At 45.9% G+C, this 23,964-nt stretch overlaps 1 protein-coding gene across 4 annotated transcripts in view; it reads right to left on the bottom strand.

Annotated features, from left to right (window-relative positions):
* Window positions 1-17,068: 17,068 nt before the first annotated feature.
* Window positions 17,069-23,964, bottom strand: part of NOTCH3 (notch receptor 3) — a 34,131-nt gene continuing 27,235 nt past the window's right edge. For 2 of the 4 annotated variants that reach the window (XM_029216748.1, XM_029216749.1), the window contains exons 30-32: window positions 23,680-23,827; window positions 20,478-20,575; window positions 17,069-19,645 (exon numbers count right to left, since the gene is read on the bottom strand). In XM_029216748.1, coding sequence (XP_029072581.1) covers window positions 18,599-19,645; window positions 20,478-20,575; window positions 23,680-23,827 — 1,293 coding nt within the window. In that variant the 3' untranslated portion in view covers window positions 17,069-18,598. The remainder of the gene's footprint in view (window positions 19,646-20,477; window positions 20,576-23,679; window positions 23,828-23,964) is intronic. The other 2 variants (XM_029216751.1, XM_029216750.1) reach the window with 2 other exon arrangements.

Genomic DNA, 23,964 nt, shown 5'->3' with positions numbered 1-23,964 from the left:
GAAGAAAGGAAAACCAGGAAGCAGGAAGCAGGCAGCCCTGTTGATCAAGCACAGGGGTGCAAACTTTTTCTGTAAAAGGCCAGATAGTGACTATTTTAGGCCATTTGGACTGTACGATCTCTGTCACAACTGCTCAGCTCTGCCCATCTAGTGTGAAAGCAACCACAGCTAATGTATATGTGTCCATGACTGTTTCAATAAAACTTTATTTACAAAAACAGGCAGGGGGCCAGATTTGGCCCTCAGGCTATAGTTTGCCAACACCTGATCCAGCACAAATAAAACTAAAAGAATATTCAACTTATGGAAATTCCAGTGAGGTCCTCTAAGGGATTCACACTGAGGAAAAAAAGCAAAGCCTGACTTGAAATCTTCAAAAACTAAATAAAGCAAAATGAAACTCCAAAACTAAGAATCTCAGACTCCACTTAAGAAATCTAGATCTAAGAAAAGGCACACTTGACAGAGATGCCCAGAGCATGTGTCTGAAAGAGGCTTTTTTATTTCAAATTAAACTGTATCAGAAAGAACATCAGAGCCTTTATATAGTGAGAATTATAGAAATTCAGTTAGCTGGAAGACTTCACAGAGGAAATAAAGTAGTTGGATTATGACCGCTAAAAAAGTGTAATTTCTGAATATCACAAAACATTGTTAAATTGAAGTAAATGTATAGGCAAATCATAAACTAGAAAAGGTTGTGGCCCTAAAAAATCTTTGGCTCTTCTTCTGCACAGCAAAGAAAACCATAAACAAAATGAAAAGACAACCTACAGATTGGGAGAAAATATTTGCAAATGACACAACTGACAAGGGCTTAATTTCCAAACTATACAAACAGCTCATACTGCTCAATATCAAAAAAACCAATCAAAAAATGGGCAATAGACCTAAATTTTTTTAAATTATCAAATTGGCAAAGATTAAAGAGGAAAATGAGTGCTGGGTGTTAATGAGTGTGTGCAGAACGAGGCCGTCTACCGTCATCTTTACATTGCTGGTTGCAGGAACATGCAATTCGTCGTTTACCTGAAGTCCTACTTTGGTTCTATAATTCTGCTTCTAGATTTTTCTCATAAATTATCTGACACCAGGTACAAGAATATTCATAGTGGCATTATTTAAAGTTAAAAAAAAAAGAAACAACATAAGTGTTCAATAAAATGCCCTTACAAACCATTAAGAGGGGAACAACCCTAAAACTTTAATAGGAGAGAAGATGGACTATCATTAAAGTCACATCTTTGGGCTTCCCTGGTGGCGCAGTGGTTGAGAGTCCGCCTGCCGATGCAGGGAAAACGGGTTCGTGCCCCGGTCCGGGAAGATCTCACATGCCGCGGAGCGGCTGGGCCCGTGAGCCATGGCCGCTGAGCCTGCGTGTCCGGAGCCTGTGCTCCGCAACGGGAGAGGCCACAACAGTGAGAGGCCCGCGTACCGCTAAAAAAAAAAAAAAAAAAAGTCACATCTTTGAGAATAATTGATGACGTGAGAAGAATTCTCATTTATGTGTTTTCTGAGAAATGGGTAACAAAACAATCAAATCCTAATTGGCTCACTACAAATGCATGTGTTTTTCATTCTTTTTTGTATGTCCCAACTTTCCTACATCGAATGGGGATTTTTGTAAACAGAGAAATAACATTTCTTAGAGGGATTTTTTTTTTCCTCTGGGTAAATATTTTTTATTGTTCTTAAAGAAGTTTAATGAATCTGGTTTGGAAAAAGGAAGCTAAGGGTAGAGATAAAGAGGTTCCCTTTGAAATACAAAATATGCTAACGCCATTTGTGATGAACATTTTCAATATATAATCTGAAGAGCGAATGTCTAGTAAAAACTGCAAATAGTTGGGTGACTTGGCTCCCTGGCAAGCCATGAGGAAGACTTTTTAGGAAGATCACAGGAAGCATGTGTGGGGACCTAAGGGAATTAGAGGAATTTTCGAGTGAGTCGATGCTTTTTAGAGGGAGAAGTCGAGACCAAGTTGATGGACTCCCAACTGCAGTTGCCATATGGGGAAGGGGCCCTTCATAATATTAACACGAGCTTCCTCCAGGAATGTCAGCCTTTCTTGGGCCTCATGAATAGGTGAATTAGGAAGGAAACACCCCTCAACATACATTCAGTGTAGGAGTCTCCTCGACCTCAATTATCCAGCCTCTACTTACCTGCCTCCAGTGATAGGGAGGTCACTAACTGATAAAAATCCCCATTACATAAAGCAGAAATCCTGTGCTCAAGACAGTGACAGGCAGAGACAACAAAATTGAGCTCCGGAATCAGAAAGACCTGTGTTTAAATACTGGCACCTTCACTAACTAGGAGCAACGTGACCCTGGGTAGCTGGCTTTGCCCCTCTGAGCCTCATCTGTGCAAGTAGATATTGATCCTCTGAGCTTACAGATAATAGTGAGATTCCCTAAACAATGGTATGAATCCTTTGGTCTCAGACTCCTTGCAAGGATAGCTGGGATTATTATTCTCGGCTTTGAACTGCTGGGGAAGCAGAACATAGAGGGGATCATCCGCTCACATTCTCACAGTGATGGTACCAAGATTTGAAGCCAGGAGTCCGTCTCTGGAGGCTGTGCTTCAAGGGCTGCAAGTTTTGCAGGCTCACCTTTCATGCTATACACATTCATTGAGCATCAGTTCTGTGCCAGGCACTGCTCTGGACACTAAGGACACAGCAGGGAATTACATGGGCAGAGATCCCAGCTTTGGAGGAGCAAAAGGCTCTAGGGAAGTGAATTAGGAAATAAGCAACGAACATGATAACTAAATAAGTGAGACCGTATGTTGGAAGACAGTGCTACAGAAAAAGAAAAAGCAGAGAACTTAGGGGGTAATTGAGGGGTCTGAGGAGGGCTGCAATTTTACATAAGACCGTCAGAAAAGGACTTGCTGAGGTTTAATGCTCAGTTGCTCTGAAATTTCTTGTTTCCCCTCCTTATTTTCAGATCTCACCTTGAGGGCTGGGAATGGGCCAGGGTGGCTTGTCCCAGTTGGGCAAAGGCCCCAAATTCATGCTTGAAAGAAATTAGGAAATCAGTCAAGAAAGTGCATGGGGAAGAGCATTTCAGGTAGAGGCAACAGCCCATGCAAAGGCCCTGGGGCCAGACTGTGCCTGGAACAAGAACCGCAAGGACAAACAGGGAGATAGAGGGAGTGATTGAGGTGGAGGAAGGAGGTGAGGGCAGAGAGGTGACTGAGCTGAGCGTGTCTTGTGGGTCAGAGTGAGGACTTTGGCTTTTATACCAAGTGATATGGGAGCCACAGAGGATTCTGAGCAGAGGAAGGACATGACCTGACTCAGAGGCTCCCAGGTGCTCGCTGGCTGCTGTGGGATAACAGAATGTGGGGGGACATGGGTGACAGCCAAGAGACCAAAGAGGAGGTGGCTGAGCTGTTCCAGGTGAGTGATGATGGGTGGGGACCACGGAGGTGGTGAGAGGTGGCCGATTCTGGACAGGTTGTGCAGGTGGAGCCCACTGAATTTCCTGATGGGTTAGATACGGGTGTGGAAGAAAGAGCAGGGTGTGGGAGCTGACAAAGCTGTATGAGGGGGCGGGGGGGGAGGTTGGGATCAGTTCAGGCAGGATGAGAGGAGATTCTGTTCATCTCAGGGAATGCTGGGGCGGACACACGCCGAGCACAGTGGACTCATGGCAGGCACCTCTCCATCCTCACCACGGAGGTGGCATCTGCCCAGTCCAGAGAGAGGGAAGAGTAAAGAGGGAAGCCCTGAACGTGGCTAAAAAAATTTATTTATTTATTTGTTTGTTTTCTTTTGTTTGTTTTTTGGCTGCATTGGGTCTTCATTGCTGCGCGCGGGCTTTCTCTAGTTGCGTCGAGCAGGGGCTACTCTTCGTTGCGGTGTGTCAGCTTCTTATTATGGTGGCTTCTCTTGTTGTGGAGCTCTAGGCATGCAGGCTTCAGTAGTTGTGGCGCACGGACTTAGCTGCTCCGTAGCATGTGGGATCTTCCCAGACCAGGGCTCGAACCCGTGTCCCCTGCATTGGCAGGTGGATTCTAAACCACTGAGCCACAAGGGAAGCCCGTGGCTAAAATTTAACCCTGCGGCAGCTGAGAAGCTATGAGTTTGAGTTTGCCTCAATGTGTCCAAAGTCCGCTTTCCAATTGTGACCAGTGAGAGTGCCTGGCCAAAAGGAAGTCAGGTTACAGAACTAGAAAGTTCCTTATTTGCATACCTGGAACCCGTGACAATTGCACCCATGGACAGATCTCCAGGCAAGCTGCTTGTTTAGTGGGAGAGTTGGGACCCAGTGAGTCCCAAGCTCAGGGGCACACCCATGCCCCCCCCCCCACACACACACAGTGAGGGTGAAAGCTGAGGAACACATGGGACTCTAGGATCTGGAGTCTTTCCTTTTCCACCAGGAAGCCTCCCCCAAAACTGGTGCCCCTTCCCCATCGCCTTTGAGCCCTCACTGCTAAATGACTCTATATGTGTATGTGTGCATTTGTGCCCCTGAAGCTCCCAGATACATGTATGTGCATGTGTGTGCCTGATACTTGCAGGGCACACATGTGTGCGTTTTGCACCCCAACTGCACGCATTAGCCCCACCCTTCTCCCCCTGTCTGCTCACATGCCTGTGCAGGTCAAGGTTCTGGAGGCAGGTCGGCGTGCATGGCAATGGACAGTTCTCCTTGAGGTTTCCCCCTCCCTTCCTAAGCAAATATCATCTTCTCCATCCCACATTCCACACAGAAAACAGAATTGAACACCTTTTGGGCAAATGTCATCCAAATCCGGCCCTGTTGGCTGTTTTCAGTTGAATGCTCAGTCACTCCGGCATTTCTCTCTCCACCAACTCATTCTCAGGTTTCACCCCTAGGACTGGGGATGGACCAGGGTGGCTTCTGCAGCCAGGCAGGGGCCCTGAATCCATATTCACCATGGCCGAGGGAGGCTCCCACGGTGCCTGCCGACATCACTCTCTGCTCACTGCCTGAGAGAGGAGGGGCTAAGGACCGGGGTCCTGTTATACAGGGGTTCCCTGGAGCTGCTGTCCCAGGGGCTCCCCAGACACTAACAAGCCCCCCAGGGCTCAGGCTGTCAACACCCTGTGGGGTTTTTCCCTCCCGGAAACTGGAGACCCCAGGGTCTTCTTTCCCAGCCCACAGGCTCTGATGGCAAAAAAAAAAAAAAGTGGGGAGAGGACTAATTATGATTTCTTTCTGTGGATGGTGGTCACAAATGCACTCCTCACTCCTTCCATTCTCCCCAGTGCCCGTCAGTGCCCACCACGAGCTGGACAAAGCTGCTGCCCCAAGGAAGAGGCACCCTCCCTGCCCTGCCCTAAAAGAAGGAAGGAAGAAGTGGATCACTTTGACGTTGGTGTACAAATGTTGCCCAGGCTTCTCATGGTTATCCCTCTCTTGCTCTCCCAGAATTAATTAGTTGCCAAGTCTTCTCTATTCTTTCTCCTCTACTCCCCCCCATTCCCTTTGCCCCATCCTAACTCAACCTGCATCCTTCTCACCCGTTGCAAAAGCATGCAGCTACTTCTCCCTTCAGTCCATCCTCTGCACTGGCCAGCAGAACAGAAGACTCTGGCTGTGTTTCCTCTCTACCCAGGGACCTTTCATGGCTCCCTATTGCTCTCAGAGTAAAGTTTATAATTCCCCATCTTCATTTTCAAGATTCACATGATCTGGCCACAGCTACCTCCTCTAGTTCTACACCCAGACATTGCTCCAGGCGAACCGACATACATCCATTGATTAAATTACCAATAAGTGGGCTTCCCTGGTGGTGCCGTGGTTAAGAATCCGCCTGCCAACACAGGGGACACGGGTTCAAGCCCTGGTCCGGAAAGATCCCACATGCGGCGGAGCAACTAAGCCCGTGCACCACAACTACTGAGCCCGCGAGCCACAGCTACTGAAGCCTGCACGCCTAGAGCCTGTGCTCTGCAACAAGAGAAGCCACCGTGGGCTTCCCTGGTGGTGCGGTGGTTGAGAGTCCGCCTGCCGATGCAGGGGACACGGGTTCGTGCCCCAGTCTGGGAAGATCCCACATGCCGCGGAGCGGCTGGGCCCGTGAGCCATGGCCACTGAGCCTGTGCGTCCGGAGCCTGTGCTCTGTCACAACAGTGAGAGGCCCGCGTACCGCAAAAAAAAAAATTAAAAACAAAAATTCCCCCAGCTTTATTGAGATTAACTAACATACAACATTGTGCAAGTTTGAGTAGTACGATGTGTTGACTTAATACGGTTATCTATTCCAAAATGATGACCACCATAGCAGTAGCTAACACCTCCACCCCATCACATAATTACTACTTCTTTTTTGTGGTGAGAACTTTTTTTTTTTTTTTTTTTTTTTTTTTTGCTGTACACGGGCCTCTCACTGCTGTGGCCTCTCCCGTTGCGGAGCACAGGCTCCGGACGCGCAGGCTCAGCGGCCATGGCTCACGGGCCCAGCCGCTCTGCGGCATGTGGGATCTTCCCGGACCGGGGCACGAACCCGTGTACGAACATGTGTATATAATATACACATGTATATAATATTATATATATTTCTTCTTTGTCCATTCATCCATTGCCAGACACTTAAGTTGTTTCCAGACCCTGGCTATTGTGAACAGTGCTGCAATGAACATGGGAGTCTGAGCTGAGCACTTTAACATCATGAGTTAAATTTCATGACCATACATGAGTACAGTCTCATGATTTTGCACACCCACCTACTCTACACCAACAACCCCTGTCATAGTTGAAGTTCCCCCAGAAGCAGACAAGGATTTGATAGGACGTAAGCTTCTCTGGGAGGTGATCTCAGAACACACAAGTAGGAGAGTGGAGAAATGAGGAAGGAAAGGAAAGGAAGCTCATGAAGCACGGGTTATCCAGCAAGTTATCTCTGTGTCAACTGGGGTTCATTCCCACTGGAAACCACTGGGGGCAGCAGAGAGCATTCACCACAGAGAGGAGAGGGAGCTGATGTATGTATACACCCACTCCAGTCAGTCAGTGTTCAGGGAGGACCCTGGGGGCATTAATTCCCCAGTGCTCCCAGCCTGCTGAACAAGTGAATAGAGTAAGCTTTTGTGGCCAGAGAAAGCCTTCAGGCAAATAGATGTTGGCTGGCTGTTGCAATGAGACTGGCTGTTCCACTGACTGTTGGAATTGAGACTGAAGTGGTCAGAGCAAGGAGATATGGACAGAAGGCTGACAATATATGCTACACCTGGTTTCTCCCCTTCATCTCTGACTACTCCTCAATCTCTTTCTTCTCTCCAACTCTAACACTGGAACGGGAGTCCAGGATCCCACTCTTTTTTTTTTTTTTTTTTTTTTTTGCGGTACGCAGGCCTCTCACTGTTGTGGCCTCTCCCGCTGTGGAGCACAGGCTCCGGACGTGCAGGCTCAGCGGCCATGGCTCACGGGCCCAGCTGCTCCGCGGCATGTGGGATCCTCCCGGACCGGGGCACGAACCCGCGTCCCGTGCATCGTCAGGCGGACTCCCAACCACTGTGCAACAAGGGAAGCCCTCCAGGACCCCACTCTTGACTCTCTTCTCTCTCCCAAGGTGATTAGTATAATCATATGGTGTTAAATACCATTCCTGTGCCAATGCTCCCTGAAGATATATCCCAGATCAGTCATTCCCTCTGAACTCCAAACCCATAAATCCAACAACCAAAATCAATCCATGTCAGGGAAGCAGACTAAACGTCCATTGACAGAAGAATGGATAAAGAAGATGTGGTACATATATACAATGGAATATTACTCAGTCATTAAAAAGAATGAAATAATGCCATTTGCAGCAACATGGATGGACCAAGAGATTGTCATACTGAGTGAAGTAAGTCAGACAAAGAAAGACAAATATCATACGATATTGCTTATATGTAGAACCTAAAAAGAAATAATACAAATGAACTTATTTACAAAACAGAAACAGACTCACAGACTTAGAAAACGAATTTACGATTACCAAGGGGGAAGGGTGGGGGGGAAGGGATAGTTAGGGAGTGTGGGATTATGTACACACTGCTATATTTAAAATGGATAACCAATAAGGACCTACTGTATAGCACAGGGAACTCTACTCAATATTCTGTAACAACCTAAATGGGAAAAGAATTTGAAAAAGAATAGATACAAGTATATGTATAACTGAATCACTTTGCTGTACACCTGAAACTAACACAACATTGTTAATCAACTATACTCCAAGTGGTGGGAGGGATAGATGAAAGGAGAATGACAAAATATTGATAATTATTACAGCTGAATAATGGGAAAATAATTCTTTCTCCTTCTGTGTAAATCTGAAAATTTTTTTCCCAATAAAAAGTTTTAAAAGAAAAAAAAACTATACTCCAATATAAAATAAAAAGTTTGAAAAAAAATCAATCCATGTCAGAGTGATGACCTCCAAAAATTCTCTCCTCCATAAAGCAATGAGAAAACTGGAAATGGATAGTGGTAGTGATGGCACAATCTTGTGAATATACTACAATCCACTGAATGGTACACTTTAAATTTGTGAATTTTATAGTATGTGAATTATATGTCAATTAAAAAATCAATCAATGTGGGGAATTTCCTGGTGGACCAGCGGTTACAACTCCGTGCTCCCACTGCAGGGGGTCACGGGTTCAATCCCTGATCGGGGTGCTAAGATCCCACATGCTGCGTGGTACGGCCAAAAAAAAAAAAAAAAATCAATCAATGTAATCCACCGTATTACCAAACTAAAGAAGAAAAAATATATATTGACACAGAAAAACCACTTGACAAAATGCAGCACTGTTAATACACTAGAAATAGGAGAGGACTTCCACAACTTGATACACTTCTTCTACCCAAAACCTACAGCTAACGCTTTACTGAATGGTGAAAGATTAAATGTTTTTCCCCTAAGATGAAAAACAAGACAATGATGTCTCCTTTCACCACTTCTGTTCAATATCGTATTAAGGTTGTGCCTCATACAATAAGACAAGTTCCCAGATATGATACAAAAGCACAGTCCATAAAAGAAAAAACACTTTGATTGGACGATTAAAACTAGAAACTTCTGCTCTGTGAAAGATATGGTTAAAAGAGTGAAAAGTTAGGCCATGGAGTGGGATAAAATATTTGCAAATATCTGACAAAGGATTTCTATCTAGAACATGTAAAGAACTCCCAAAAATCAACGGTAAGAAAACAAAGCAATTTTTTTGAAGTATAGTTGATTTACCATGCTGTGGCAATCTCTGCTGTACAGCAAAGTGACTGAGTTATACACATATGGACATTCTTTTTTTATATTCTTTTCCATTATGGTTTATCACAGGATATTGAATATAGTTCCCTGTGCTCTATAGTAGGACCTTGCTGTTTATCCATCCTATATATAATAGTTTGCATCTGCTAATCCCACACTCCCGGTCCTTCCCTCCCCCATCCTCCACCCGCTTGGCAACCACAAGTCTGTTCCCTATGTCTGTCGATGGACATTTAGGTTGTTTTCGTATTTTGGCTATTGTGAATACTGCTGCCATGAACAGAGGGGTGCATGTATCTTTTTTAATTATAGCAAAACAACTTTTAAAAATGGACAAAACACACTGGAACGGACATTTCACCAAAGAGGATATACAGATGACAAATAAACACATGAAAATATGATTAAATCATTAGCCATTAGGGAAATGCATAGAAAACCCACAATGACCTACCTCTGTGCATCTAGTAGAATGTCAAAAGATAAAAACAAACAACAGCAACAACAACAAAAATAACCTGACAATACCAAGTGCCAGTGAGGATGTGAACAACTGGAAGTTTCAGACATTGCTGGGGAAATGCAAAATTGTATAGCCTCTCTTGAAAACCATTTGTCAGCTTCTTATAAAGTTAAAATACCTTCACCATATGACCCAGCAGTTCCACTCCTAGATATTTTTCCTAGGAAATGAAACACATGTCCACACATGTACACAAAATGTTTATGACAGCTCTATTCATCCAAAAACCGGAAATGATGCAGGCGTCCTTCAATAAGAAAATGGTTAAACAAACTGTGATATATCCTTATGGTGGAATACGACTCAGCTATGAAAAGGAGAAACTACTGAAACATGAATCCCAAAGATTATTCAGCTGAGTGAAAGAAGCAAATCTCAAAAGATTACATAGTGTATGACTCAATTTATATGAATCTTTTTGGGAAAAGGCAAAACTAAAGTGATGGAGAATAATAGATCAATGGTTGCCAGGGGGTAGAACTGATGAGAAGGTGTGACTACAAAAGGGCAGCATGAAGACGTTTCTTTTTATTTTATATTGGAGCATAGTTGATTAACAATGTTGTGTTAGTTTCAGGTGTACAGCAAAGTGATTCACTTATACATATACATGTATCTATTCTTTTTCAAATTCTTTTCCCATTTAGGTTATTACAGAATATTGAGCAGTGTTCCCTGCGCTATACAGTAGGTCCTTATTGGTTATCTATTTTATTTATTTATTTATTTATTTATTTTAGGTCACATGGCAGTTATGCACAGGAGGGCTTTATTTTTTTTAATTACTTTATTTATTTAGTTTTGGCTGCATTGCGTCTTCGTTGCTGCGCACGGGCTTTCTCTAGTTGCGGTGAGCGGGGGCTACTCTTCGTTGCGGTGCACAAGCTTCTCATTGCTGTGGCTTCTCTTTGTTGCGGAGCACGGGCTCTAGGTGTGTGGGCTTCAGTATTTGTGGCACGTGGGCTCAGTAGTTGTGGCACACGGGCTTAGTTGCTCCGCAGCATGTGGAATCTTCCTGGACCAAGGCTCGAACTCGTGTCCCCTGCATTGGCAGGCAGATTCTTAACCACTGTGCCAGCAGGGAAGTCCCTGTTTATCTATTTTAAATATAGCAGTGTGTACATGTCAATCCCAAACTCCCAGTCTATCCCTACTCCCAAACTTTCCCCCCAGTAACCATAAGTTCATTCTCTAAATCTGTGAGTCTGTTTCTGTTTTGTAAATAAGTTCATTTGTATCATTCTTTTTTAGATTCTGCATATAAGTGATATCATATGATATTTGTCTTTCTCTGTCTGACTTACTTTACTCGGTATGATAATCTCCAGATCCATCCATGTTGCTGCAAGTGGCATTTTTTTCATTCTTTTTAATGGCTGAGTAATATTCCACTGTATATATGTACCACATCTTCTTTTACCATTCATCTGTTGATGGACATTTAGCTTGTTTCCATGTCTTGGCTATTGTAAACAGCACTGCAGTGAACATTGGGGTGCATGTATCCTTTTGAACCATGTTTGTCTTCAGATATATGCCCAGGAGTGGGATTACTGGATCATATGGTAGCTCTATTTTTAGCTTTTTAAGGAGCCTCCATACTGCTCTCCATAGTGGCTCTACCAATTTACATTTCCACCAACAGTGTAGGAGGGTTTACTTTTCTCCACACCTTCACCAGAATTTATTGTTTGTAGATTTTTTGATGATGGCCATTCTGACCGGTGTGAGGTGATACCTCATTGTAGTTTTGATTTGCATTTCTCTAATAATTAGAGATGTTGAGCATATTTTCATGTGCCTCTTGGCCATCTGTATGTCATGAACACGTTTCTTGGATTGATGAAAGCTATTCTATTCTATATCCTGGGTGTGATGGTGGTTACACAAACCTATACATGTGTTAAAACTCATAGATCTGTACATACTCACACAAAGACAATGGTACAATATTTTTAATTTGAAAAATTAAAAATTTTTAAATGGACAAAATATTTGAACAGATACTTCACCAAAGAAGATGTGAATCGCAAATGAGCACATGAAGAGACATATTCATTTGCAAATTAAATGTAAATTAAAAGCACAGTGAGATACCACTATATCACTAGAATTAAATTAAGCTAAAAGGACTGACAATACCAAGTATTAACAAAGGTGTAGAACAATTGGAATTCTCATACATTGCCAGTGGGGATGCAGAATCATGCAACCACTTGGTAAAAGACTTTAAAAGTTAACAAACACTTACCATGAAACTTAGCCATCTCACTCCTAAAAAAAATGATAACGTGTGTCCACACAACTTGTATGAATGTTCATTGCAACTTTATTTAAACACCGAAAACTAGGGGCTTCCCTGGTGGCACAGTGGTTGAGAGTCTGCCTGCCAATGCAGGGGACACGGGTTCGTGCCCCGGTCCGGGGGGATCCCACATGCCGTGGAGCGGCTGGGCCTGTGAGCCATGGCCGCTGAGGCTGTGCGTCCGGAGCCTGTGCTCCGCAGCGGTAGAGGCCGCAGCAGTGAGAGGCCCGCGTACCGCAAAAAAAAAAAAACACCGAAAACTAAAAATTACCAAAATGTCCCTAGACTGACAAATAGATAACAAACTGTGGCATATCTATAACACACGACATGCATACTATCGTCAGCAGTAAAAACGACTACACATAATAAATGATATGCCTAGGGCTTCCCTGGTGGCGCAGTGGTTAAGAATCTGCCTACCAATGCATGGGACACGGGTTCGAGCCCTGGTCCGGGAAGATCCCACATGCCACGGAGCAACTAAGCCTGTGTGCTACAACTACTGAGCCCGTGTGCCACAACTACTGAAGCCCATGTACCTAGAGCTCCATAACAAGAGAAGCCACCACAATGAGAAGTCCGCACACCACAACGAAGAGTAGCCCCCACTCGCCACAACTAGAGAAAAGCCCGTGCACAACAACGAAGACCCAATGCAGCCAATAATTAATTAATTTAACAAAATGATTGATATGCCCAATAATGTGACTCAATCTCAAAAGCACAATGCTAACTTAAAAAACAAAAAAAGCCTGACTCAAAAGCCTACACGCTGCACAATTCCATTTATATGAAACTCTGGAAAAGGAAAGACTGTAGTTACAGTGACAGACAGCAGATCCACAGCTGCCAGAGCCAGAGGTGCAGAAGGGGACTGACTACAAAGGGAAATGATGAAACATGATTGCGTAGTGGTTATATGACTGTGTGCACTTGTCAAGACCCATCAAACTTTACACTTAAAGTGGGTTCACTTTATTATATGTGAGTTATTCCTCATAAAGCTGAACAAAAATGAACAAATAGAAAGATAGCTAAAAGATAGATGATAGATAGATAGATAAATTGATATATGACAGCTAAAAGATGATAGATGATAGATAGATAGATACACAGATACATGGATAACTGATAGATGATAGATACATACATACATACATACATAGATAATTGATAGATGGTAGATAACTAAAAGATAGATAGATAGACAGATACATAGATACATATGTAGATACACAGATACACAGATAATTGCTAGGTGATAGATAGCTAAAAGATAGTTGGATACATAGATATACAGATAGATACATAGATAATTGATAGATTAGATAATTGATAGATGATAATTGATAGATGATAGGTGGGAACATAGATAGATAGATAGATAGATAGATAGATAGATAGATAGATAGATAGATAGATAACAGATAGATGAAGCTTGGACAAGGTGTAGACAAGTCATACTGCAGTACATTGGGACTTGCAATGGTGGAGAGCCTTTACCCCCCCTAGGCCAGAAGGGCCAAGGAGAGGGAACAATTATTCAGATTAACAGAGGGCAGCTGGATGGAGAGCACCAAAGCCACCCTGCAGGCAGGGAACCAGGGAAATAAATACATTCTACCCTCTAATCTCCCACCTGTGCCTCTCACTGGCCAAACCCAAGTGGAAGCAAGAGGATGCTTGAGTCCACTGATGCTCTCCACTCAGGTCACCCTCCCAGTGCACAGAGCAGAGTGGAGAAGTGTGAGGATATATCTGGAGGGGCAAACAGCAGACACACAGCTGTATTATCATTGTCTTCTTGGTCAAGAAGTCACCTAGGGGCTTCCCTGGTGGCACAGTGTTTGAGAGTCCGCCTGCCGATTGCCCCGGTCCGGGAAGATCCCACATGCCGCGGAGTGGCTGGGCCCGTGAGCCATGGCCGCTGAGCCTGCGCATCTGGAGCCTGTGCTAAGCAACAGGAGAGGCCAAAACGGTGAGAGGCCCGCGTACCACAAAAAAAAAAAAAAGAAGTCACCTAGGATGTGAATCCAAATGTCCCCAAATCTTGTGGGTCAATGAAGTCACATGCACATGAATCTGAACCCCACTAGTTCATTTTTCCCAACCACTGATGCAGGCTTCCTGTTCCCCCACCTGACGCCCCTCCCCCAACCATTCCAGGGAGCCTCCAGAGTGGAAGCGTCTCACATGTGCTTACGAAAAAGTTGGCTCCACCAGGTATGAAAGTGGGTTCACCCCGTGAGACACACACATCTCCAACGCCCTGTTTCCATAGAGCCAGGGTTGCAGGGTAAAGTGGACAAAGTGGGTGGGAAGAACGACTTTCTCCTCTTTTGTGTAGCACTCAGGAAGAAGGATCTCCAAACTTGCTTGCACCCCCAACAAATATTTCCGGTTTTCCTCCAAGAGTCTACTCATGCACGCAGCTAAGATGAACTTCTCTTGGGCCAAGGATTCAAGTGCAAAGAACTTATTTGAGAGATCATTTCAGAAATATCCAATAGGATCATTCCAAAAAGGAACATTCCAGAAAGTTCCCATGAGGAAGAGTAAGTTGCTACCATGGGCAACTGGGGCTCAATTCTGACGGACACCCTCTGAGAGTCTGTGGAACACACCTCAGAATTGCCCCCACAGAGGGGTGAGGGAGCTGGGGTATTTATCCACCAACTCCCACCCATCCCTCTTTTTTTTTTTTTTTTTTTTGGCCACGCTGCACAGCATGCGGGATCTTAGTCCCCCGACCAGGGATTGAACCAGTGCCCCCTGCAGTGGAAGCACGGAGTCTTAACCACTGGACCACCAGGGAAGCCCCCATCCCTCATTTTTGAGGGTTGTTCCTGGCTCACACAAGAGAAGTTCTGGTGTTTGCAGTCAGATGCTATCAAGCATGTACTGCAATGGTAAGACCCAAAGGGACAAGGGGGGCACCCCTATACATCCCCTAACTAGCCTGAAATTCCATAAGAGCAAGGAGTGAGCTCATATAATTCACCATTCTACTCCCAACAGTTTGTCCAGGATTTGGCATGCAGTAAGTGCTCAATAAGCATATAGAGGATAAATGAATGAACATAAAATGAACTTGAGACAATAAAAGAGACTATCCCAGGAGTTTGGGATTAAATATACACACTCACTACTATATATAAATAGAGGGAATTCTCTGGTGGTCGGTGGTTAGGACGCACCACTCTCACTGCCGAGGGTGTGGGTTCAATCCCCGGTCGGGAAACTAAGATCCCGCAAGCCGCATGGCACGGCCAAAAAAAATTAAAAATAAAAATAAAATAATTTAATAAAATAGATAATGAACAACGACCTACTGTATAGCACAGGGACTTATTATACTCAATATCTTGTAATAACCTATAATGAAAGAGAATGTAATAAACAGAATATATATGTATACATATGTATATAAAATAACTGAATCACTTTCTTGAAACTAACACAACATTGTAAGTCAATTATATTTCAATAGATTTTTTTTAAAAAAGAGATTGTTCCACCTCCAAAGACTTAGCCAAAAGAGAGGAGGTGGAGTGAATATTTATTAGTTGTTTCCACAGAATTCCTGCTTCTGCAAACCTGACATTTACCCCACGCCCCAGTTCCAGAGCAGAAACTCATTGCTTTAAGAAATCAGCACTTTCTATAACCCATTGCCATAGTGATTGGTTAGAGCAGTAGTGCTCAAAAGCAATTTTTCATTGCTTGGCAACTGGCAATATCTGGAAATATTTTTGGTTGTCACACTGGAGGAGGGGGTGCTACTGGCATCTAGTGGGTGGAGGCCAGGGATGCTGTTAAACATCCTACAACGCACAGGACAGCCTTCCACAGCAAAGAATGATCTGGCCCCAAAGGTCAACAGTACCAACGTTGAGGAACGCTAGGTTAGAGGATAAATATGTGACCCATTTGAAGTCAATACAAAATCAACCCCAAGACTAGAAGCTTCTCAGTTCTCTGGAATGTGCGAGATGGCCTATGATCCTTGCACTCATTTTGCTAATACAGAAGGAGGGCCGAAGCTGTGGGAGTGGGAAGAGAAGTTGGATTGAGTACCACATGCAGCCTGAGAATGAAACTGATGCCCAGAGAAAAATCTGTAGAGATGAGGAACTCAGCCCTTGTCGACCTCATTTGAGCCACTAGCTCAGATATCCCCTGAAGCTGGTCTTTTTTAGTTATATGAATTTATAAATTGGTTTTTGTTTGTTTAAGCCAGCTGGGTAGATTTTTTTGTGTCACTTGCAACCAAGAGCACGCCAACGGATGGGGTGAACCAATGAACATTAAATTCCTCCTTTCCTGGAGGACCTCAGTGTAAACACAACCTTGTCTTGGGGCACAATTATTTGCAAGCCATAGAAACTCATTCAAGCTGGTATACATAAAGGAGTGTTTATTATGCAGTGCAGCATTGTCTCCAAACCCCAAGGGGGCGTGAAGTAGAGGCGAGATCCATGCAGAACCAGCATTCGGCACTTAGAAGGCAGTTAATAAATACCTATTGATGTCAGTGGAATAAACGCTCAATTAACTGGAATTGATACTCCATTTGGAAATGAGGTACTCCCTCCAACACTCCGGAGCCATTTGAACGCTCATCTCTGATTCTCCCTGCACAGCTCCAGCCTTCTGCTGTTTTATCATCAGTACCCACCACCCCAAACTGGCCATCAATATTTCTCCATCTGCCTTGGCCGTAGAAGCTCCACCAACTGATAGCTTTCTTAGCGTCCCCATTTTAAAAACATTCTCAAGCAAGGGAATCCGGTTCAATTTAAGTCAGGTGGCCACCCCTAGTCCAATCAATCAGTGGAATCATCCATCAAAAGAGGAAGCAAGAGTGGCCGGCAAGCAAGCCAAATGGCTTGACCCCAAGATGAGAGCCCAGGTTTTTACCAACCACGGTTCTTGGCCTCCTTAGTCAATAGAAATTGATCAGAGGCCAGCCAAGAAATTCAGGCAAGGCTTTATTGGGACCCCTGCTGCAGCAGAGGGGAGCGAGAACGAACAGATTCCCGTGCTTGCTTGCTCCCCAAGGGTGGAGGTATGGGGCGAGGGCGGGTCCAAGGGTGGAGCCAGAAGGGCGGCTTTGGTGGTCTGCCCACCCCTTCGGTGGTGATGTGTGCAGGGGGCATGCGCAGTGCCCTGCTTTTGCTCCCGACACCCTGCTTTTGCTCCCAGCTCTTCAGAAGTGGCAGTTGGGTTTTTATTTTTTTGGTCTTTTGGTATCTTGTTGGCCATAATTTGCCCCAACTGCACATGCCCACAGTTATTTTTAGTCCCTTATAGTTCCTTTGTCTTTTGTTGCTCCGGTAGATGTTCGTCCAGGTGGAAGCACTGCAGCAAAGGGTCCCAGCCTGTCTCAAAAGTTAGCGCTGAAGAGACAGAAACCCCACACTACCACCCCCCGCCCCCGAAACTTACCTAGACACAGACAATGACATTGAGTGCTAACTATTCCTTTATTAGGTGGTGAGGGGAAAGGGGGCTGTACAATGCAAGGCCTGGGAATTTAGCTACACAAGGACTGTGACCAGAAGCTATATTACAAAAATAGCCTACAAATACTTCTATTCTGCCCTGGGGCTGGGCCAGGGGAGTACCAGGAGGAGGTGCCATGCAGGCAGCTCCTTTCCTCCCTGCAGGCCCATATTTACAGGGAGACAAAGTAAAATGCACATGTCTCCCCTGGTCCTCATATTCCCACCGGCCACCCCACCCCCCAGTTCCCAAAGGGAGGTGGCCCACACTCTGTGAGGGGGGGCTTGGGGACAGGCTCTCCAGGCCAGAAGGGCACTTCCCCCAGCAAAGCTATAGAATAAGTTGCATCTGGAATGCAGTGAAGTGAGGGAGGTGGGGTGGGGAGAAGGCTCCCAAGTCTCACCCGACCCCTAGCCCCAGAGGGTTCGCCCAAGGGTGCCTACTTGGTACACACCAGGGTCGTGTACTTGGTACACAGGATCCCGGTCATGCCTGTGTACTTGGTACACAGAATCCAGCTTGGCCGAATGGGCCCACAGACTCAGCCCCACGGGGGCACTGGGGGGTTTGCAGGGGGCAGGGAGCGTCTCCATATATATATTTTGTAAAAAATAATAATAATAATGTTTGTTTAAATGAATTTGTTTCTATACAAAATGTAAAAAAAAATAATAATAATAATAATCCACCTGTGTCAGAACATGAGTGAGAGAGGCCAGAGGAGGCAAGAAAGCAGGAGAGAATTGGGGGGGGGGTGGCCCCAGGAAGAGGGGAGAGGCAGGAGCATGTCCCAGACTCACCACAAGACCCAAAGGGTGGGGGTCAGCCTGCACCCCTTATAAATAAAGGAAGACTGAAGCCCTAGGCTTGTGACCTGTCTTGGTCACACTGCAAGGAGGGTGGGGTGCAGGAGAAGAGATTAGAGAGAATGAAATGGACTGAAAGGGGAGACAGAGAGGAAGCAGGATGGGGTGTCTCTACAGCCTCCCCAAATCTAGGAGCTGTGCAGCCCTCAGGCCAACACTTGCCTCTTGGGGGTGACTTCAGGCTGGGACCCTAGCTGGGTCTGGGACTGAGCAAGAGGGCCAGGGACCGACAGGGGGAGCGGCTGGGCAGACAGTGTCCCAGCGGCCGTGGCCCCGGTGGCAGTGGCCGGGCTGGGCGTGGAGTCGGACCAGTCCGAGAGTGAGGGAGGTGAGGGGCTGGCCCAGTGCTCGGGGGACTCTGGGGATGGGGTCAGGTAAGGGTGCTCGCTGGGGACCCGCAGGAAGCGGGCCTTTGGGGGGCTGCTGTGGGCCCCGGCCGCGGGGAACTCATCGCCATGTCCTGGGGCTGCCAGGTACGGTGGGGGCCGCTCCTGGGGGGACAGGGGGTTCCCGGGGTTCAGCAGCTGGGGTCCCGGGGCCAGCGGCAGCAGGAAAGAGGGACCTGGGGGGGCAGGTGGGGGCAGCCGGGCCCAGTCGAGGGGGACGGCCACGGGGTTCAGCAGGCCCAGGCTGAGCACACAGCCCCCGGGGGGCTGGCGCCCGAGACCTGCCCGGCCCGCGCCACCAAGCTGTGCCAGAGACACGGCTGTGGCCGTGGCAGCCGCGTAGGGCCCCTCGAGGGGGAAGCCGCCAGGGGACGCGGGGGGGCCACCAAAGGGCCGTGGGGAGTCCAGCGAGTCCACCGGCGAGAGCGTGACCGAGCTCTCGGCCAAGGGCCCCGGGCAGGCCAGGGTCAGCTTCTTGCCCCGCCCCCGGGTGCCCTGAGGCCCCAGCCCCGCCTTCCCAGGAGGCCTCCGGCTCTTCTTGCCCCCGGACTGTGCCACCTTGAGGCCTGGGAGGAAGGCCCCGGGCGGGCAGAGCAAGGGCCCCAGGCCGTGGGGGCCAGGGGGGCTACGGGGCCCACTGGGCTGGTCTAGCAAGCGCACGATGTCCTGGTGCAGCCGCTCCTGGGCCACATCCCGGGGCAGCCTGTCCAGGTGGTCTGTGATCTCACGGTTGGCAAAGTGGTCCAGCAGCAGCTTGGCAGCCTCAAAGCTGCCCTCCCTGGCGGCCAGGAACAGCGGAGTCTCCTCCTGTGGCGGCCCAGAACCCACAAGATGTCAGGGTCACAAGAGTCAGGATTAACTGCTGGCTAACATCACAGAGGCCTCCTCTCTCTGGGGGAACCTGAGATCTAAGAGTTCATACTCTCCAGCCAGACAGGCCTCGGTCGGAATCTCAGCTCTGCTGGGGAAAATTGGGCAAGTTCTTTCCTTTAAGCCACATTCATCCAGCACCCACTAAGCTTCAGGCCGCAAAAGCCAGGACCAGGGTGAGGAGGGTGAAGCGCTCGCCTTAGGCATAAAATTTAAGGGGGCATCAAAATAAATGATATTTTAATGAAAAATTTTTAAATTAAGATTAATGCAAAAAGAATCCATAATGAATATAATTTTGGAAATTTTAAATAAGGATGGAATCCAACCCCGCACCCCTTTGAGCCTCACTCTTTCATCTGTAAAATGAGACTAATACCACCTGGCAAGGGTTTTTAAACAACAGTCATAACATCTACCTTTTATTGAGGATGTGCTAAGGCACTTTATAAAAGCTTTAGCTCACTGAATCCTCGAAAGAGGCAATGAGGTGGGTACCGTTGCTTCCCCATTTCGAGGATGAGAACAAAGGTTCAAAAGAGTTAAGCAACGTGCCCAAGGTCACCCAGCAACTGCCATACACTTCCTCCTCTGATCCACTATTGAAACCCCTTGGGCCCAAATCCCACACCTGGCTGCAGGCAGGCTGGCTGCAAAGCTGGCTGCAGGCAGGGTGAATGCCCCCACTAGCCTACCCCAACCTGCTCTCTGCCACCTGTGGAAGCTGTGCCGGGGCTGACTCCCAGGTGGGCCAAGGGCTGGGGCTCACCTTGCTATCTTGCATGTCTTTGTTAGCTCCATTTTTGAGCAGGGCCAAGGTGGCCTCCACGTTGTTGACAGCTGCAGCCCAGTGTAAGGCTGATTTTCCTGGGGGGGGGAAGTGAAGGAAGGTCAGGGTCAGGACCAGGCTCATTTGCTGGCCCCCCAACAGCAGGGGGACAGAAAATGTCTAGAATATGGCCTGGGATGGGGGGAGGGTAGGCCTGCCACGAGTATCTGAGTAACTGTGTTTGGGTCCATGTGCGTGCACACCTGTAGATGTAACTCTCCATATACGGGGCGTACTACGTGGACCTCGCTCAGTGGTACCTAGAGCTGTGCTGTCCAATGCAATAGCCACCAGTCACATGAGGTACTTTAGTTTATGTAAATTAAAATTACAAAAAAAAAAAAAAAAAAAATGGGGTTCCCTGGTGGTCTAGTGGTTAGGATTCCGGGCTTTCACTGCTGTGGCCTGGGTTCAGTCCCTGGTCGGGAAACAGATCCCACATGCCGCACAGGGCAGCCAAAAGGAAAAAAACAGTAAAATAAGTTAAATTAAATTAAATTGGTACCAAGACCATTTAACGGGGAAAGGATAGCTTTCTCAACAAATGGTGCCGGTACAACTGTTATCTCCACATGCAAAACAATAAAGTTGGACCCCTACTGCACACCATATACAAAAAAAATAATTCAAAACGAGTCAAAGACCTAAATGTAAAAGCTCAAACTATAAAACATTTAGAAAAAAACATGGGAGTAAATCTTCATGACCTTGAATTAGGTAAAGGATTCTTAGATACGACACCCAAAACACAAGCAACAATAACAAAAACGACAAAAATAGATAAATTGGACATTATCAAGATGAAAACTTTTGTGCTTGTAAGGACAACATCTAGAAAGTAAAAAGAAAACCTGCAAATATATTAAACCTACCATATGTTTGATAAGAGACATACCTAGACTATATGAAGAACTTCTACAACTCAATAATAAAAAGACGAGTAACCCAATTTAAAAATGGGCAAAGAATCCGAACAGACATTTCTCCAAAGAAGATACACAAATGGACAATAAGCATGTGAAGAGATGCTCAACATCATTAGCCATCAGGGAAATGCAAATCAAACCACAATGAGATACTAAATCACATCCACTAGGAAGGCTAGAACAAAAAGACAGATAATAGCAAGTGTTGGTGAGGATGTGGAAATACTGGAACCTTCATACACTGTTGGTAGGAATGTAAAACAGGGCAGGCACTGTGGAAAACAGTCTGGCAGTTCCTTAAAAGGTTAAACAGAGTTACCATGTGACCCAGCAATTCTGCTCCTAGGGATATACCCAAGAGAAATGAAAACATATGTCCACACAAAAAATGATACAGGACTGTCCATAGCAGCATTATTCATAACAGCCAAAAATCAGAAACAACCCAAATGTCCATCGGTGGATGAATGGATAAACAAAATGTGGTATATCCATATAACAGAATATGATTTATTCATTAAAAAACAAAAAAGAAATAATACGGATACACGCTACAACATTTGTAAACCTCAGAAACATCGTGCTAAGTGAAAGAAGCCAGTCAAAAAAGACCACATATTGTATGATTCCATTTATATGAAATAACCAATCCACATAGAGAGTAAGTACATTAGCGGTTGCCTAAGGGCCGGGAAGATGAGGGGGACTGAAGGGGTGATGGCTAAGAGGCGAGGGCTTCTTTTTCAGATGATGAAAACATTTTAAATTTTATTATGATGATATTTGTACAACTATGTGGTTATACTAAAAATCATTGGATTTTATACTTGAAATGGATGAATTGCATGGCATCTGAATTATATGTCAGTACAGCCGGGGGTTTTTTAAGTAGGCAAAACAAAGGTTAAAACATTAAATGAAATAAAACATTTAGTTCTTTGCTCACTCCAGCCACATTTCAAGTGCTTGACAGCACATGCCAGTGGCTACCATATTGAACAGAACAGACAAAGAATATTTCCATCATCACAGAAAGTTCTATTGGACAGTGCTCTTCTAAAGCCGTATTTCCCAACCAGGGGTGATTTTCCTCTAAGGGGCATTTGGCAATGTCTGGAGATATTTTTGGTTGTCACAACTGAGAGGTGGGGTGCTATTGGCATCAGTGGGTGGAAGCCAGGGATGCTACTGAACATCCTACACTGGATAAAGAAGATGTGGCACACATATACAGTGGAATATTACTCAGCCACAAAAAAAGAATGAAATAATGCCATCTGTAGCAACATGGATGGACCTAGAGATTGTCATACTGAGTGAAGTAAGGCAGGCAGAGAAAGACAAATGTCATATGATGTCGCTTATATGTGGGATCTTAAAAAATGGTACAAATGAACTTATATACAGAACAGAAATAGAGCCACAGATGTAGAAAACAAACTTATGGTTACCAGGGGGACAAGGGGGGAGGGATAAGTTAGGAGATTGGGATTGACACATACATACTCTCATACATAAAATAGATAACTAATAAGGACCTCCTGTAAGCACAGGGAACTCTACTCAATGCTCTGTAATGGCCTAGATGGGAAAGAATCTAAAACAGAGTGGATATACGTATAACTGATTCAGTTTGCTGTACACCTGAAACTAACACAACCTTGTAAATCGACTATCCTCCAATAAAAATTTTAAAATAAAAAAAACATTTTTAATAAATAAATTTAAACAAACATCCTTCACTACACAGGACGGCCCCCGCCACGAAGAACGGTCCAACCCCACCGGTCAACGCTGCTGAGATTGACAACCCCTGCTCCAGAGGATGGTTCTAAGAGTCCAAGGGCAGGCCACTGTTGCGCAAGCAAGCCACCTCCAGGGACGGCGCGGCCCTCACCTGTAGATCTGGCTGATTTGCAAATTTATTACACCAGTTTTCCAGCAGATGGCACCAGAGTAAGTTCTTCTAACAAAGCAGATGGAAGGGAAGTGTCTTGGGAAGGGCACCTTTTCCTGAACCACTGCCACACGGTATGGGCTAATGGGCGCCATTTTTTTTTTTTTTTAATGCATGAGTGTAGGTCCATGTTGAAACCCTGTTATGAGTACACGAGTTTCATTGACTGGGTGTCAGTGTGGGTGTGAGTTCACACCAACAGTCAGGGCCCAGAGGACACCCTCTCAGCCCACACCCACCACTACCCCCCACAGCCTACCGAGTTCATCCACGGCATTGACATCAGCATGGCTGGCAATGAGCTCTTCCACCATGCCCTCCACTGCCAGGCGGGCCGCCAGGATCAGTGCTGTGGAGCCGTCTGCCATGCGGGCATCCAGGTCTGTGGAGCGGTTCCGGATGAGAATCTAAGGGAGATGGGGCACAGCAGGAGGAGTCATGGCAAGAACAAAGGGACGAGAAGCACCTCTAAGCCCTCTGAGGACCCCTACCAATACACCCCATGGAACTGATGAGGTTCAGGGAATAGCTTCTTGCCAGAAAC

This window comes from Monodon monoceros, unplaced genomic scaffold (assembly GCF_005190385.1).
Source record: "Monodon monoceros isolate NGI ecotype Baffin Bay Population unplaced genomic scaffold, NGI_Narwhal_1 Super_Scaffold_12, whole genome shotgun sequence".
NCBI classification, from domain to species: domain Eukaryota; kingdom Metazoa; phylum Chordata; class Mammalia; order Artiodactyla; family Monodontidae; genus Monodon; species Monodon monoceros.
This window is presented reverse-complemented; position numbering and strand designations above follow the sequence as displayed.